Source organism: Euprymna scolopes, chromosome 7, assembly GCF_053919585.1.
Source record: "Euprymna scolopes isolate OS-2025 chromosome 7, ASM5391958v1, whole genome shotgun sequence".
Taxonomy (NCBI): Eukaryota; Metazoa; Mollusca; class Cephalopoda; order Sepiida; family Sepiolidae; genus Euprymna; species Euprymna scolopes.
The window spans coordinates 47880209-47897606 of NC_136488.1; the positions used below are offsets into that span (position 1 = coordinate 47880209).

Genomic DNA, 17398 nt, shown 5'->3' on the forward strand with positions numbered 1-17398 from the left:
GTTGGAGAAAAAATATAGCAAGCAGAAAAAATTGGAACACAACTATCAAAAGAAAACGAAACATTGAAATCAAAAAATAAATTTTAAAGAAAATTTTTTTTTTTTTTACATTTATGGCCGTCTCACATTGCGCATTTATTTCGAATGTCATTTCTTGAAATTAGTAGAGTTGGCGCGATTTCCAATTCAATTGTAGTATAGAGACTGTGAGAATATCTCTCTCAGTCTTTGCTTACATTTACATAAAATCATATTTATTGTTCGGGAATAAAAATAAAATTATATAGATTAAACTCCCCATGGCTATCAATATTGGCTCAATAGTGAGTGAGTTACAACAGTCGAAAAGCGATCATACAAAATGAAATGTGGGTTCCTGAAAAAAAAAAAAACCAAAAAAAATAACATTGTTTATTGATATATTTATATCATTTTTTATTTGTAAGTTTGTTTTTATTTATTATTTATGTAATTGTGTTCTAATGTTTTGTTTTGTAAAGTTATTTTGGACTGTTGGAAGGGTTATGTCCAAAAATTTAATACGCAAAGTTAAGACGCTGGAAGTGGACTCGGTTTACCTAAGTATGAAATGTAAGTCACTGAGCATGAAACGAAAAACGAAACCATATGGAACCACTTCTTGTTTTATCATAAAACAACAACAACAATAATAATAATAATAATAATAATAATAATAATAATAATAAACTTACTTTTTACACTTCTATAAATATTTTTTTAATATTTAAAATATATTCATATGGATATATTCATTAAAAAAAAGTAATCCATTTTTATGACAAAATTCCATTTATTCATTTTAAGAAACGTTTTTATACAAATGATTCAAATAAGTTTTTTATTAAAAAAAACAAAAAAACTTTCATACATGACAGACTTCTGTGATAAAACTTGTGAAAGACAAATATATTATTAAAAAAAACACCATTCATAGAAATGTAAATAATAAAAATCCTCATTCGTGTGATTTGCTTTTTTAAAAAAAACTATTTAGTTTTATTTAAAAAAAAAAAAATGAAAGTTTATTTTTATTGTTTCATGATAGCACAAGAAGTGTTAAAACTAAAATAATTTTTTGGAATTAAATTATTTTCACATGGTTTCGTAATTCGTTTCATGTTTAGTGACTTCCGTTCCGTATTTAGGTAAACCAAGTCCACTAACTGCCACTTGAGTACAGAATTTTGGGACTAGGCCATAATTTAAACAGATAAAGTAGGAGAAATGCAACAATTTAAAAAAAAAAAAAAATCCGTGTAAGACAACAAAACAACGTAAGCATTCGTTTTAGGAATCCGGATTTCGTTTTGTATGGTCGCCTTTCGACACTATCGGAGGGTTTGTATTACTGTACACAGATTCGAAAAAGTTGTCAAAAAACAAATATATAACAAATAAATGTTATCAAAGGCAAGATAAGTTACTTTTCTACCAAACTGGATATAATTTTCGTGTTTTTATTCAATGTAACATGTTTATTCAGCTCGAAAAACATGTAGTGTTTACCGATGTATTGGAAAATTCAAAATGGCGGCCGACTCTCTCTTAAACACGGTAAGTTCGGGAAAAGGTGTTATAAATAATAAACTAGACAAAATACTGTTAGAAATTCGTTCAATATATATTACCGTGAAATAGGTTGACATATATTCGGTGTTTTTTTTTATAGTATTTTGTCTAGTTTATTATTTATAACACCTTTTCTCGAACTTACCGTGTTTAAGAGAGAGTCGGCCGCCATTTTGAATTTTCCAATACATCGGTAAACACTGCATGTTTTTCGAGCTGAATAAATGTTACATTGAATAAAAACACCAAAAATATATCCAGTTTGGTAGAAAAGTAACTTATCTTGCCTTTGATAACATTTATTTGTTATATATTTGTTTTTTGACAACTTTTTCGAATCTATGTGTACAGTAATACATACAAACCCCAAACCCTTATATCCATTAAATCGAAGAACGTCAATGGCATTTTACTTTAACCTGAACCGTTTTGGTTCCTCACAAAATACGAAAAAAAAAAAAAAAAAAAAAGTTTATCAAAATTTATTTGATTTAAGTTATTTTCAATTGTGTGTGCGTTAGGTAAGGTCGTGAGTATTTCTGCACTTATGAAATTAAAATTCAATTATAATACTTATTGAATTTTCTTGCCCTTTTAATCAAAACAGTTCCAAGATGCTTTGTTTTTGTTTTTTATCATAATCCATGAAATACGTTTTACAGCTGAATTCTTATAACATTTTAAGATTTTTGATATGACAGGGGCGCATGAGAAGATTAATGTTTTTTTTTTCCTTTTTGGTTTAGAAGAGCACAAATGAAACCCAAAACTCAATCCCTCCCCCCTTCTCCCAAATGACACCCTGGATTCAGAATAAAAACTAACTCAGTCTAGAAGTATTTCTCCTCTCTCCTGACCGAGATCAGAACATTTTCACCCTATCCCCAAATTAAGTTTCATTGGCGAACCTGAACGACAATTACCCCCCCTCTATATATGAAGTGTCCAATCAATAATAATCCACTGAAAAAATTGCAAAACAACAAAAGCCCGTTTTTTGAAAAGCCGTTCTTAATATGAGAAGGTTGGGGGTGTTTATTCCGAAAGCCGTTCATGAGGGGGGGGGTTCTCGTTCAGGTTCGAAAATGGGCGTTAGAAAATCACCCAATAAATGTCACTGTTCTGGACAAGATCAAAGTGTAGTATCTGTTCTTCAGGCTGCACTTCAATTTCTTGTTCTGTCAGTGAAGGAGAAATCCTTCACGACTGAGACAATTTTTATTTTTGTTCCTTTTCTCCAAATTAAAAAACGATCCTGATATCTAACTGTCCTGTGGGGAGGCATTGTAAATAGGAACATTTATTGGGTGAGTTTCTAACACCATTTTGTTTTATTTCTTGTTTTGAAGTGATTATCAAGTCTTCAAAAACATCGCGGCCATCTTTTCTTGTTTGCCGGCAGTCTTCAACATTACTCGTTTTTCGAACCGAAAACAATTTACATTAAATAAAAACACTAAAAACTTTTCCAGACAGATAAGAAAAAGTAACTTATCTTGCCTTTGATAACATTTATATTTGTTATATACTTGTTTTTTTTTGTTTTGTTTGTTGACAACTTTTTCGAATATGTGTATAGTAAAACAAACCCAACTCTTTGAAATTTAAAAGTATTTTTTAAATCCTTAATTATAAATGCCTCTTCGTGAGTACAGAGTTAATACATATTCAGTTTTAATATGGAGAAAATCCAGCTTCTCCAAAAGGGGTATTCTAGATTGGAATAAAAAAACATTTTTTTAAAAAATAGCACAATTCTTAAATTAGGAACACAATAGTTAACAAAGCTCACCCGCCTCACCCCTTCGTGTTAAGAATGGATTTCTAAATAACATTTAGAAATCCTATTCTTAATATGACAAGAGCGAGGTTAACTATTGTATATCTTCACTTATATTGTTCACTGACTGAAGACAGAAAAGCCCCTTTTCTGAATTCGTGGTCGTGGGTTACCATCAATAGACTGTTTCTTTTGTACCAAACAGTAATAAACAACGTCTTACTTTAGTCCCGCGGGGAGGAATTGTAAATAGGAACAATTAAAAGTAAAGAAAATACAAAAAATCCGTACGATATACGAACTCGTTACAGAACGAAGGTATATTCCAAAAATTACGTAAATTGATCAAGTATTTTATTTCAAACTAAAATCAAAATGTACGATTTTTAGTGATTTTAACTGCATTGACCGTAAAACAAAGTTTTCACCCCATAACTTCAATTTAAGTTGTCTCCCACTTTTTTTTTTTAATTATTTATTTAATTGGATTTAATCATGGCGGACGAAAACATTACGGCTCGCTTAGTCGTAAAACTTGATTTTCTTGAGAAAAAAAAAAATTCACTTGATAAAATTACGTGATTTTTGGAATATTTCATCTTCGTTCCGTGACTGTAAATCAATACAGATTTTTCTGTATTTTCTTTACTTTTAATTGTCGCCAGAAATGCCAAACTAAATAAAATAAGCATCATGGTGGAGTGGTGGTGGTGGACTGGTGGACTGTATACTAAAAACAATTACATTAAAAAAAAAATGATTGTTTTTAATTCGAATTGATAGTTTTTAGTAATGAAGTAAAAATTACACTTACTTAATATTTAATTTTCAGTTAAAAAAAATTATTCCAGCAAATTTTAAATGTAAAATTTTCCCTGGAAAAGGTTTTCATGTGAATTTTTTTGGTTTTAATAATGACGGTTTGCTGCAGGGGGAGGGGGGGGCTCACGGCCACGAATTCGGAATAGCGGCGTATATGAGTGAGAAAATTTAATATTGCGCAAGAACTGATACTACGCTTTGCTATTAGCAGAAAAAACTAAATCAGCGAATGCAATGTAAAAAAAAAAAAAAAAAAAAAAAAAAGGCAAGTATTATGTTCATTTGTGCTCCTAAACCAAAGTCTCTGGCGCCTGTGTGAAGAACCGCATTTTAAATACCATTTAAAACACATCTGCGATCTGATAGAGAAAATAAAAGATAAAAATAACATTTTTATGGCATGTGTTCCGCCGCAGCTTTTTTAATAGTGTTGATTATTTCATTGAGAAGGGAATCTCTGTTTTTTTTCGTGACTGTGAAGATCCGAACATCTTTTCTTTCTCTGATCTGTTCAATAAGGTGGACAGGTTTGCCCCTTTTTTCTGGGATTGTCCCGAGCACCACGGATCGGGGATCGTCCATCCGACTGCGCACGGCCTGTTGAAAGGCCCGACTGATAGATTCCATTTTACCGATCTCGTCGATAACAGTCACCCCGGTATTGCCAGCGTGCAGCAAAGGTAACGCGGTCTGCTCGAACGTTTCGAGTTGGACCACATACTGACCCAGGCGATAAGGGTCGGGTCGATTCAGTGGACCAGCTTCCGCATCGTGCCCACTCCCATCAACTCGGGCGAGAGGGGCTCTTTGTTGACCGTCCACGCTGACAACGTCGAAGCCCTTTCTTCGACCGAAATGTCGAACCTCTTCGGTGATAAATCCATGTAAAACGTATCCTTGCTTCTCGAGTTCTTCGCAGGCTTTTTGGATCAGGGTGGTCTTGCCGGTGCCGGGTAGTCCTGTTAATAAAACGTGCTTCACAGACGTGGAAAGAGACGATGCACTGCTCGCCATCACGTCTGTCTCTCCGTAGTTTCCAACGGAAGACTGCTTGCAAAGAATAAAGAGAAAGTTGATAAACAAGCTAAGGTAGATAACTCGTCTCGCATTTTTACGGCGACCCAGAGCTGGCACGTGTGTCGTACTTGGACTGGGCGTGTCTCATCAAGTCAGCAAGCACACAATACCACCATAGCATAACTATAAATAAACAAATCAATAAACACAGTCTGTGAATTATTATTGTTTATATCAACATTCCATTTTTTTAAAACATAACAAAAAAAAAAGTCAATGTCCGTTTGTTTGTAAACATTTTAATCTCTATATTAATAAAACTGGCCACTTATGCGTCTGTACGCGTGTTTCTTGCCTCGACGTGACTTAATTTTACCTGATTCCGACTTTCAGCAGCAAGGTTAGGCGTGGAGCAGGTAAACCTGGGGAGGGATCCAGCTTCCCTAAGGGAGGCACTCTGGAAGAGTATCCATAACCGAGAACAGACCCGTCTGCATTCTCCGTTACGAGCGCCTTAGATAACAGCCAATAAACACATCTACCTCCGAAAGAGAAGTCAATACCTGGGAGAATGTTTATCCAGTTTTATTCCAATTAAAAAAAATTGGCGCTTCTTCGTTATAAGAGCGAAATTTGAAAATCGAAATATTGAATTTCAAGTAAATCCAATGGTGTCTAAATTGTTATGTCGAATTTAGTAACATATCCAAAATTACGAAAAACGATGAGATAGAAAAGAAATCATTAATGAAAATAGTTTTTGAAATAAATTTCAAGTTTATACATAAACAAACAGCATGAAGTCGACAGAATAACTGCAATTCGTTTTGTTTAAATTAATGGTGGATATCACAATCATAGATTCTTCAAAATACATATTTTATGTAATAATGCAGGAATATTTAACTAATTGTGACATGACAATTAAATAACATTGCTTTTAGGTGAAATTGATATAAAAAGTAAGTAGATAGCATTTTTTTAAAAATAAAAATTCATTTTTTTTCGATTTTTTTTAAAGGAAGAAGCGACAAAAAGTATAATTGCACAAAATCTTTACGTACATGTTAGCTTAAAAAAAAGGCTGTATCAAAATTTACACAAGTTCATCCAGTACTTTTAGTTTTATAAAATAGAATCAAATTTGATCGATAAACAATTTCTAGCCGGTATTATTACGATGATTATGTATTGAATTATGTCCCTTGGTCGTTGACCTTCATATAAGCAGAAAATGGCAGACGAGACACGTCGCCGTTAAAATTTGTCTTCTCTTGTTTAAAAATATATACTTGATAAATTGGCGTAATTTTTTGTGTGCTGTCTTTTTAAAACTTAACACATAAATGTATAATAAACTGTTGGTGCTTTTTTGTTTGTTTTCTTTTTATGAGCAATTTTTAACATGGGATTAAAACTGGATAAGGACCTCATACGACTGAACCGAAACAATATCTTATTCAGACAACAACGATCGGGCATCCTAGTGAACCAACCAGACCCTTAAATCTGAATAAACCAAAGATTCCCCTGCTTTCTGCTGTTTTTTTTTATGTGTGTGTGTGTTTTTTTTACTCTCTAGGAGTAGTCACTCAAGGCATCTTTAAAGATTTCTCTTTGAGAGCAACTTGTTGTGTTCTCTGGAATCTGAGTGACAACGTCTCCTGAGATTTTCAATATTCCTCATCACTTTTGATAACCTTTGCAAATGAATTTGCGTTATCGCAACAGTCGCTTACCATTGATTTCTAGTTGGCAGAGACCATTGGTCTTTACTGGAATTTAGGTAGCAATAAGCCTCCCCAATGTTCCAGTCCTCTTTGCACGTATCACTTATCCAGCGGAGGTGTTGGCTAGTGCTTATTATTATTATCAAATAGTTATTGAAATCAAAGGCATAATAGCAAGAATTTAAAAATCCTAACAATAATTAAAAAACCTTTACGTTTATTCGTAAACAAGTCAGCCATTTTAATGTTTTGCTGATAGTTGAGAAAAAAACAAACAAAAAAAAACGAACGGATTATTTCGTGCTCCTTCAATATTTGCAAAGAATTTAGAAGCATATCAGTTGTCGAATAGAAAGTTGAACTGGTTTTTAAATTCGTAGCAAATTCCCATGTATTAAAAGTTATTTACATCTACTACTTTTATAAATAGAGATTAAAACATTACCCGAAAAGAATTAATTATAGTTTTATAACAATTTGGTTCAGTTAATAATTTAATTACCAAATGACAACTTAATAATTAAAGTTAATTTTCAAAATTCTATTAAAAAAATAAGGTAGTTAAAAAATACAATAAAATAATACTCCAGAGCAACGTCGAGTATGTTTAACTAATTTTATATAGCTACTAGCATTTCACTCTGGCGTTGCCCAGGTGTTTGGCGGTGTATGTTGAGCAAAAAAAAAAAAAAAAAAAAAGCGGTCAATTTTTTAAAACTTTGACCCCTATTATGGCCCCTAAACATTTATTGTTTTGAACTCAAATCAAGTTATTAAGTTAGATCCATGTTCAAGGAACCTATATATAAAATTTCAATTGTTTATACCCAAAATTGGCGAAGGAGTTTGGTAGAGTTCTCAAAGGTCAAATTGTTGAACTTTGACCCCTTAACAGGAAAATTTCTGGCCGAAAAAGGATTACAAAGATTTTCCCAAATCTCAGTACCCTGTATATCAAATTTCGAGTCTGTAGACTGAAAATTGACAGAGTTATTGCGTAGGGAAATGTACACAGACACACACACACACACCCACACACACACACATACACATACACACACACACATTCACTTTTATAGATATATTAGCATGGGCGCCCGGCGTTGCCCAGGTGTTTGGATGTGTATGTTGAGCAAAAAAAAAAAAAAAAGTGGTAGTAGGAAGGCAGGCTCGAACTCGTACCGCAAAGGAGGAAAAGAATGGGGTAATGCTGTTGCGACCACTGCCAAATCGGAAGCGACATTTTTTTAAAATTAAGGCTAGACAATCTAAAGGAGAGGATAACTTTAAAAAATATCGGCGGAAAAAGTGACCCCCCCCCCTGTAGAAAAGTGCCTAGTTGAAGGGGAAGATATTAATGCTTTTAGCCAATTTTTCGATATTTGTCATATGAAAGATCGAACTTCAAAACAATACTGATCTTGGTAAAATCCGTCGCCTCTATTGAAAGTTTAAGGCAGACATGCAAACATACATACATACATTTATATATTGGTAACTGAAAATTTTCGACCCAAACTGATGAAAATCTTGCCCTATCTCTGAATACCCTTTACGTATAATTTCAAATATTTAGACCAGAAATTGTCTGAGTAATTTGGAAGAGACCGCAGAGGTCAATTTTTTTAAAACTTTGACCCCTATTATGACCCCTTTAAATTTATTGTTTTTGGCTCAAATCAAGTTATTAAGTTAGATCTATGTCCAAGGAACCTATATCTAAAATTTCAATTGTTTATACCCAAAATTGTCGGAAGAGTTTGGTAGAGTTCTCAAAGGTCAAATCGTTGAACTTTGACTCCTTAATCGCCAAATTTCTGGCCAAAAACCGATCACATCGATTTTCGCAAATCTCAGTAACCTGTATATCAAATTTCGAGTCTGTAGATTGAAAGTTGACAGAGTTATTGCTTAGGGAAATGTACACACAGAGACAGGCAGACATTTTCACTTTTATAGATATATAGACTAGCATTTCAGTCCGGCGTTGCCCAGGTGTTTGGATATGTATGTTAAGCAAAAAAAGGAAAAAGAAAAGTGTTAGTAGGAAGCCAGGCTCGAACCCGTACCGCAAAGTAGGAAAAGAACGGGAAAAACATGATGTCTTTGCTGTTGTGACCACCGTCAAACCGGAAGTGACATAGATTTAAATTAAGGCTAGACAATTGAAAAGAGAGGATGATTTTCGAAAATATTGGTGAAAAAAGCGACGTCCCTCCTGTAGAAAAGTGCCCAGTTGAAGGTAAAGATATTAATGATTTTAGCCAATTTTTTTATATTTGTCGTCTGAAAGGTTGAACTTCAAAACAATACTGATCTTGTAAAAATCCGTCGCCTCTATCGAAAGTTTTAGGCAGACATGCAAACATACATACATATTAGTAAGTAAAATTTTTCGACCCAAACCGATTAAAAAGCTTGCCCTATCTCTGAATATCCTTTATGTAAACTTTCAAATGTTTAGACCAGAAATTGTCTGAGTAATTTGGAAGAGACCGCAGAGGTCAATTTTTTAAAAACTTTGACCCCTATTTACACCCCTTAAAAATTATTGTTTTGGGCTCAAATCAAGTTATTAAGTTAGATCCATGTCCAAGGAACCTATATCTAAAATTTCAAGTGTTTATACCCAAAATTGTCAGGAGTTTGGTAGAGTTCTCAGAAGTCAAATCGTTGAACTTTGACCCCTTAACAGTCAAATTTCTGGCCGAAAACGGATCACAAAGATTTTCCCAAATCTCAGTACTCTGTATATCAAATTTCGAGTCTGTAGACTGAAAATTAACAGAGTTATTGCTAAGAAAAGTGTACACAGACACAGGGACACACAGACAGACACACAGACATGTTCACTTTTATAGATAGATAGATAGATAGATAGATAGATAGATAGATAGATAGATAGATAGATAGATTACTAATGGAGATTTGATATCTTTCTGTCTGAAGTCCAAACTATTAATATCTTTTAAGTGAGAGTAGTATAGTAACTGTTCTGTGGCATGATACTTTCCTCCTAGTCATGACCTTCTCCTTTTTTGAAGTGGTTGGTGTCGTGTAGTATCTCTTCTATCGTTATGAGACCCTCTTTCCCAGGTATTACTTCATCCTTTAAAGTGGGGGTAGCATACGTCAACAAGAATTTGTTCACCTGTTCATTAGAAAACTCAACACTTCACCTTTTCTATCCTCAGTCAGTGGAGAAGGAATCCTTCACGATTGAGATCATTTTTATTTGTGTTCCTATCCAGAGTGTCCGTTTTTGGGGAGCTGGATTTCTCCCACATTAAAAACCGACTTTGTGTCTAACTCTGTCTTCGTGGGGAGGCAAGTAAATAGAAACATTATAAATATTATTACTAGTTTGATTCTTCTCTCCTTTTTCTCCTTTATCTTTTTCTTTTTCTTCTCATTCTTATTTTCTTTCTCCTTCTTCACTTTCTTCTTATCCTTCCGTTTCTTCTTCTTCTTCTTCTTCTTCTTCTTCTTCTTCTTCTTCTTCTTCTTCTTCTTCACCACGTTCGTTTTACATGATTATTCCTCTCAAGTTCATGTTTTTCTTGGCCTTCCTCTGTGAACCGGACTTAGTATCTTAACTAAGGTTTGATTAGTAGAGAAAAATGTTCTTTTCGTTCATTTAAATTTGACGTAAACGTTTGGAGTTTGAGTATGAATGAAATTTTGTATTAATCTACTTATGTTGTAAAGTGCATTTTTATTTAATCGCTTCAACCCAAAATATAAAGAATTCAAGAAAACTCGGGAAAATTATGGAAATAAAAATAAAACAATCTTTTTTTTTTAAGAAATAAAAATTAAACAATTTAGAAAATAATAAAACGCATCTAATAATATTTATTCATGTTATTTTTTTTAATTGTTACATCCTAACATTAAATAAATAAACTAAAAAGATACCCCGGAAAATTAATAATATACAAATTAAATCATTCCTAAAATTCCAAAGTTAATGAAGTTTATGTTCTAAATATATCCTAAAATATGATGAACTTGTCGTGAGAGATTACCCAGTGAAGGTCACCCCAACAACCTTCGAGAGACACAAGACAAATATGGCAATGTTAAAGAAAGATAATAAATCCCAAGAATGTCAATTATAAATAAAATTTGATCGTGAAGGTGCAAGAAAATGAATCGGATCAGCCGTTGGCGTCACAAGGTTGTAGGCATCGAGTGTCTGATCACGTTACTTTTCCAACATTTGTGGGTGAAATATCACTGCGTCTGCGGTTAGTCTAGTTGCTATCTTCAGTCGATGCTAGTCAAGCGTAGATGCAGTACCAAAGTTGCTGAGCAGGAAGTCATTCTGGGAAGAAAAAGTAACGTATCAAATTATAGCTAGTAATTTTTTTTCTGAAAAAGACCAGGTAGAAACGAACAATTTGTAGTGAATAGTTTTGTCTTGAAAAGAACTGAATGTTCTAGGACTGACAAATCAAATGCCAGTGTCTGGTCAGGAAACAGGAATGTTGGTTTCTGTGTTCAGTTTATGGGCTGATCGAATCAACAGCTAAACAGGCAGGAAGTGGTCAACAGTTGGGCAGAGGAGCAGGTCAAAATGACTGGGATGCTAGTTGCAGTTGGATGCAGCAGCTGGAAACATCAACAACAGCAGCTGATCAAATTTATTTGTTGCTCTAGTCACAGCGAGACTTGTTAGTTGTTGTTTTCCAAACTACAACAAACATCTCATTATGAATTAGGCCATTAATTTAATATGATCTCAAGTAGGTTAAAAAAGATGATGGAGCTCCTTGAGGAAAGGGAACGTAGGCAAATCCATACAGTTCGATCACTGAACCCCTATCTTCTTCACCAATGCTGCTGATTATATGAGGGGCGTTCCAAAAGTAATGCCGACTATTTTTTATTCCATCTGAATGGGTCAGAGGGGATTGCAGATTGCATTGTTACGATGGCTGAACTTATGCATTCATGACCTGCAAGTTTCATCTCTCTGTTGCAAATATTGACGGTGTGAGACTCTAAGAAAGCAACCCCTCTCATGAACGTGTGTCAGAAGCAGAAATGCATCATTGAATTCCTGGCAAAAGTGCACTGGGAATGATGGTGACTATGTAGAAAAATAAATTCTGGAGCACAAAAGGTTGCCCGTTTTACTGGTATCACTCCCATCTCCATAGTTCTTCAACTTTTTTGAGTTAAAAAAAAGTAGGAGGCTTTATTTTTGGAACAACCCTTGTGTGACAAAGCACACTCTGGACGCCCATGCACAGCCATTCTTCATCGCTGGCAAAAATACATTGAGAATGGTGGTGACGATGTAGAAAAATAAATTCTGGAGTACAAAAGGTTGCCCGTTTTAATGGCACCACTCCTGTCTTCAACTTTTTTTAATTAAAAAATAGGAGGCTTTACTTTTGAAACTGGCCTCATACATCGAAACAGATCAGCAAGTAGAAACGGTTAGCTGGAAATTAACATGGTGGTAATTATCAAGTTACAATGAATTTAATTGAAATAGATATTAAACTTGCATTTTATACACTGTGTCACTTTGAATAATTTCTCTTTTAGCAGACATGCATTGCATGAAGAGAAATGATGTGAGAATAATACAATGAATGTGTAATGTGAGTCTTAAAGACAGACTTAGATCTGATGACCTCAGAGGAAGATTGAATTTGAACAGTATAAGAAGATGTGTGCGATAGAGGAGACTTTGATGGTCTGGTCATGTTGAAAGAATGGATAAGAATTCTGCAATTGAGGTAGTATAAACATAGAAGGTGATAAGAATGAACCTGAGAGAAAGAGGGATAAATAAAGGCCTGGCCAGTGATTTTTTTTTTTTTTTTTTAAGCAGGCATCATCACATTATCAAGGCCAAGAGGCCACTCAAGGATAAGGGTTAAAGAGTGTACAGTAGAAATTGGACAATATAGTAATCATTAGTAATGAAAATTCGGTAAATTTGATAACTTATATGGAACGGCTCATCAAGAACTTATTTACGTTAAACTTGAACACAACCATATTGTAGTCAGCCGGAAAGCAGGAAAACGGAAGACAATTCCATAGGCGTGCAGTTCTAAGAAAGAATCTTTGTTCATGGAATCTACGTTTAGGTTTAGGCACAGATAAAGAGTGAGGGGAATTATTGATAGTGTTTTCAGCTAGACGAGTGTTTCTTGTGAAAGTTTGGCGAGGGGGGACCATAGACTGAAGCTCAGTCGAACACTGGCAGAGTTCTAAACTCTGTGAGAATAAAATTCTCACAGAGTATCTGGTGAGATCCATTAATGATCAGTAATGATGGAACTTGGGTAGGGTTTAATTATTTAAGAGGGCAACTCAACAAGAACATATTTACATTAGACTTGAAAACGATCATGTTATAGTCAGCCGGAAAGCAGCCCCACGGTATTGCGGTATTGTATTTCACAGACAGGCAGTTTTATGAAAGAAACTTTGCTCATGGGGTTTTTGTTTAGTTTAAGGTACAGATAGAGAGTAAAAGAAATTGTTGACAGTTGTTGTAGCTAGATGAGTATTTGTTGTAAAGTGAAGAGCACGTGTAACAATCTATGATATAAATCTCACTTGTCTGTTTAAATGTATGTATGTATGTTCGTATGTCTGCCTAAAACTTTCGACAGAAGCGACAGATTTTCACGAGATTGGTATCGTTTTGAATCTTGACCCTTCGGATGACAAATATCGAAAAATTGACTAATAACATTAATTCCTTCACCCTCAACTGGGCACTTTATTACAGGGAGGGGTCGCTTTTTTCGCCGATATTTTCGAAAGTCATCCCCTCTTTTCGATTGACTAGCCTTAATTTAAACTTACGTCACTTCCGGTTTGGCGATTGACGCAACAGCAAAAACATCACTTTTTTTTTCACATTCTTTTCCTCCTTCACGGTACGGGTTCAAGCCTGCCTGCCTACTAGCACTTTTTTTTTTCTCAACACACATCTCCAAACACCCAGGCAATGCCGGCACCCAGGTTAGTCATAAAGAAAGACATTTTTTCTAACAGAGGAATGTTCTTGCTAGGTGATTTGGTTACACACTGACCAATCAGCTTGCAGGGCGCATTGATGCCATCTTTCCTCTAAAGAATTACTTCAGCTTCTTTGGGAATAAGAGTTGGTGAGCAGAGAGAACCCTGGAAGCAATGAGAGAAGACGTCCCTTTCCTCTCTCCTGTCCCTATCCACTGTACGTTTAAGCGTCAACTATCTTTCCCTGAAGATAACTGCTGATAGGCTTTTTAGGATACAACCGATGATGCCTCCATTCAGTCCCAAGAGATACTGAGTAATTGTGAAGAAAGGGTTGCACAATTTCAACCACACCTCTCCTGAATCAACACTGTTTGAGTCTAGTGGCAAGGATACATGCTAGACGACTGGAAACAATGCTGAGATAAGCGAAGAGCACGTATAGCACCTGGCATTCCCAAATGGTCATCCATTTTAGCACTGACCAGATTCAACGTTGCTTAATCTTGGTAATCAAACGAGAACCAATGTGCTTATGATTGATTATGCCATATATATGCTGTGATTCAAAGAACTTATCTTTATTTTCTTTACTTGGACACTACTACACTTTCTTCCAGCTATGCTGAATGATGTAGGTAATTGAATAAATCCTTTGATTGTTGTTATAAAGAATTTGTTTTTTTCTATTGTGTATAGGTTTTTATTAAATACTGCTAATATACAGTGTTATGTAGTCATTATATTAACAAAACAAATGACAGGAAATAACTCAACACACTTTCTTTTTTAGCAAAAGCCTTTATATCTGGTATTTCCAACAACGCATTTTTTCTAAAATATTCAAACCGTTCTTTTTTCCTTCTTTGGCCGCATGTGATTTTTCATCACTGCTGTGATGAAAAATCAAACACATGCTTTTTCAAGCACCACTTCTCTGTCCAAGTGGGTCCTTTTGTCGGTTCTATGACGTCACATCATGCTGCCGGCACGATCATTTGCATATGCCATACGCCGCTGCTGTTAACAGCGTAAGCGTCTCAGTTACAATAGAAGTTCGTTTTAACACCTCCCCCTTACACCTTACACATGCACAACTTCAATGCCTACTGCAATGATTAGCTGATCGGCATGTTAAGTATAACAGGTAAAACCATACCGGAATGTTTGATCTGAATATCTATGAACTCTAAGCATTGAGTAATCAAATTACCACTAGCAAATCTACGGAGCTCCATGATGTAGAAAACAAATTCTTTCCTGCCAACAGATCCATGCAGCATAGATCTCAACCAGAGTTTTCATTAAGAAAATTATATATTCCTATTTGTCACAGCTCCAGCACGAACTTTTGGAAATAGCAACCAACTACTGAGATAGTCCAACTATATGCCGTCATGCTAACATCATCATTAGCAGCAAAAACATGGAGGTGACGGTGGCTAAGTGTTTAATGACATGGACTGACAACCTGGGTGTGCCAAGTTCGAATCCAATTCAGAAACATTTTCACTTCGTTTTTTCTATAATTTTTAAATCACTCGTATGAAATAATGTTTTCAAAGATGTGATCAAATGCTTATTAAAAATTCATGCTAACAACACACATACATTGATTTTAAACTTTATGACAACCTTCAATAACACCGGTCATATACTTTTCTCTCTCTCTCTACAAAGAGCCGACTCCTTAAGGGTGAAACCACTAGCAAAATGGAAAGAAAAAATCCAAAAACGTTTTCTTTGAAAAAGATGTCTTACACTGGAAGTCTCTGGATAAAATGAGTTTATATATTTAATTAAGAAATTATATATATTATAACTCCAGGCACAATAGAAATACAATCTTGTGCACAATTAAAAATGAAGCGTTGTTCATATCGTAAAAAATAATTTCCACTTGCGGCCCCACCCAAAGTTACCCGCCCCACGAGCACACATTCTAACTGACCTAGTAATGGTTTTGGTCATCAGTAAATTAGTTGTGAGTAATTGACCAGTGACCAGTCCAGAAATTAAAAAAAAAGCTTTCATCCTAAAGAACCACGTTTTATATATGATAGTACAATCGTGTCCATTATGAACTGTTGAATAATAAGAGAGCAACACATGTGTATTGTCAGCAAATACATTGTTTGAAAGTTGCCCTCACGAGAAAACGCCCATCTACTTGCCCTCAAAATACAAAAGTTAGCATAGATCTGTGAGGATAATTTTCTTTGGTAAAATGTCGCAGCCACCTTATTCTCTCAATTTTGACCCTCCAGATTATTATTTGATAATAAATAACAATCAGTCTCTCCCTCCCGGACAATGTACAAAAAAGAAATCTGTGTTATCAACAAAACTCCATCTATTATTATGATATATATATATATATATATATATATATATATATATATATATATATATATATATATATATATATATATATATATCATAATTTATCATATAAATAGGTGGAGAACAATAGTCAAAACAATGCAAATAATACAATATATATATAGTATGCCAGGAGGCGATGAAAAAATCCAATAAAGTGCTCGATCATTGGATGTGAGAGCTGAAGATACAATATTTATTTAAAAACTATATATACATATTTCAAAGGCATACCAGTGGTTTCATTGCATTGAACCAACCATAAGAGGTTGAACGGAATCAGCGCAAATTCATCAGCAACTTTGAAAAGGCAAAACAATGCAAAATAAACAGAGAAAAAAACCCGTTGAACAGGCGTTTTAAGTCAGAGTTCATGATTTTAAAATAGATCTTAGTAACCGACGCTAAAAGATTCTGATTATGGAAGGAAGAAAGTGATGACAGGATGGATAATGTAAGGTGTGTGTGTGTGTGTGTGTGTGTGTGTGTGTGTGTGTGTGTGTGTGTGTGTGTGTGTGTGTGTTTGTGTGTGTGTGTGTGTGTGTGTGTGTGTGTGTGTGTGTGTGTGTGTGTGTGTTGTAGATTTATCAACCCAGCTAAGAGTGAAATGGCTCTATCAAGTAAACACATAATCAGGAAAATTAATAAACATATCAAAAATAACTTAAACCTAAGGCTTTGGAGTAATTCCCAAGAATCCATCCACTGGTTTGAAGCCATTCCCAATAAAGAACAATGCACATTCACTCAGTTCGATATCACAGACTTTTACCCTTCCATCAGCAGGGAAATCTTCACCAGCTCTCTAACCTTCGCCAGATCCTTCATGGAGATCAGTGACCTAGAACTTGAAACTATACTCTATGCTAGAAATTCACTCCTCTTCTTTGACAACAAAACGTGGGTTAAGAAATCCGATCCTGAGGACCCCTTTGATGTTCCAATGATAAGTGCGGATGTGTGTGATCTGGTAGGCCTCTTTATTCTCCACTCCCTGCACAACAAGTTCCCCAATCATGAATTCGGCCTCTACCAAGATGATGACTTATATCTCTCACACAACGACAATGGTCAGAACCTAGAC

The 17398-nt window shown here is 34.7% G+C and overlaps 1 protein-coding gene across 1 annotated transcript in view; it reads right to left on the reverse strand.

The window, feature by feature from the left end:
- Positions 1-2056: 2056 nt before the first annotated feature.
- LOC145279712 (cancer-related nucleoside-triphosphatase homolog) overlaps positions 2057-17398 on the reverse strand; it is a 28995-nt gene continuing 13653 nt past the window's right edge. Inside the window, exon 2 of the mRNA XM_080130997.1 lies at positions 2057-5392. Within this exon, the coding sequence (XP_079987123.1) occupies positions 4586-5206 (621 nt within the window). The 5' untranslated portion in view covers positions 5207-5392 and the 3' untranslated portion in view covers positions 2057-4585. The remainder of the gene's footprint in view (positions 5393-17398) is intronic.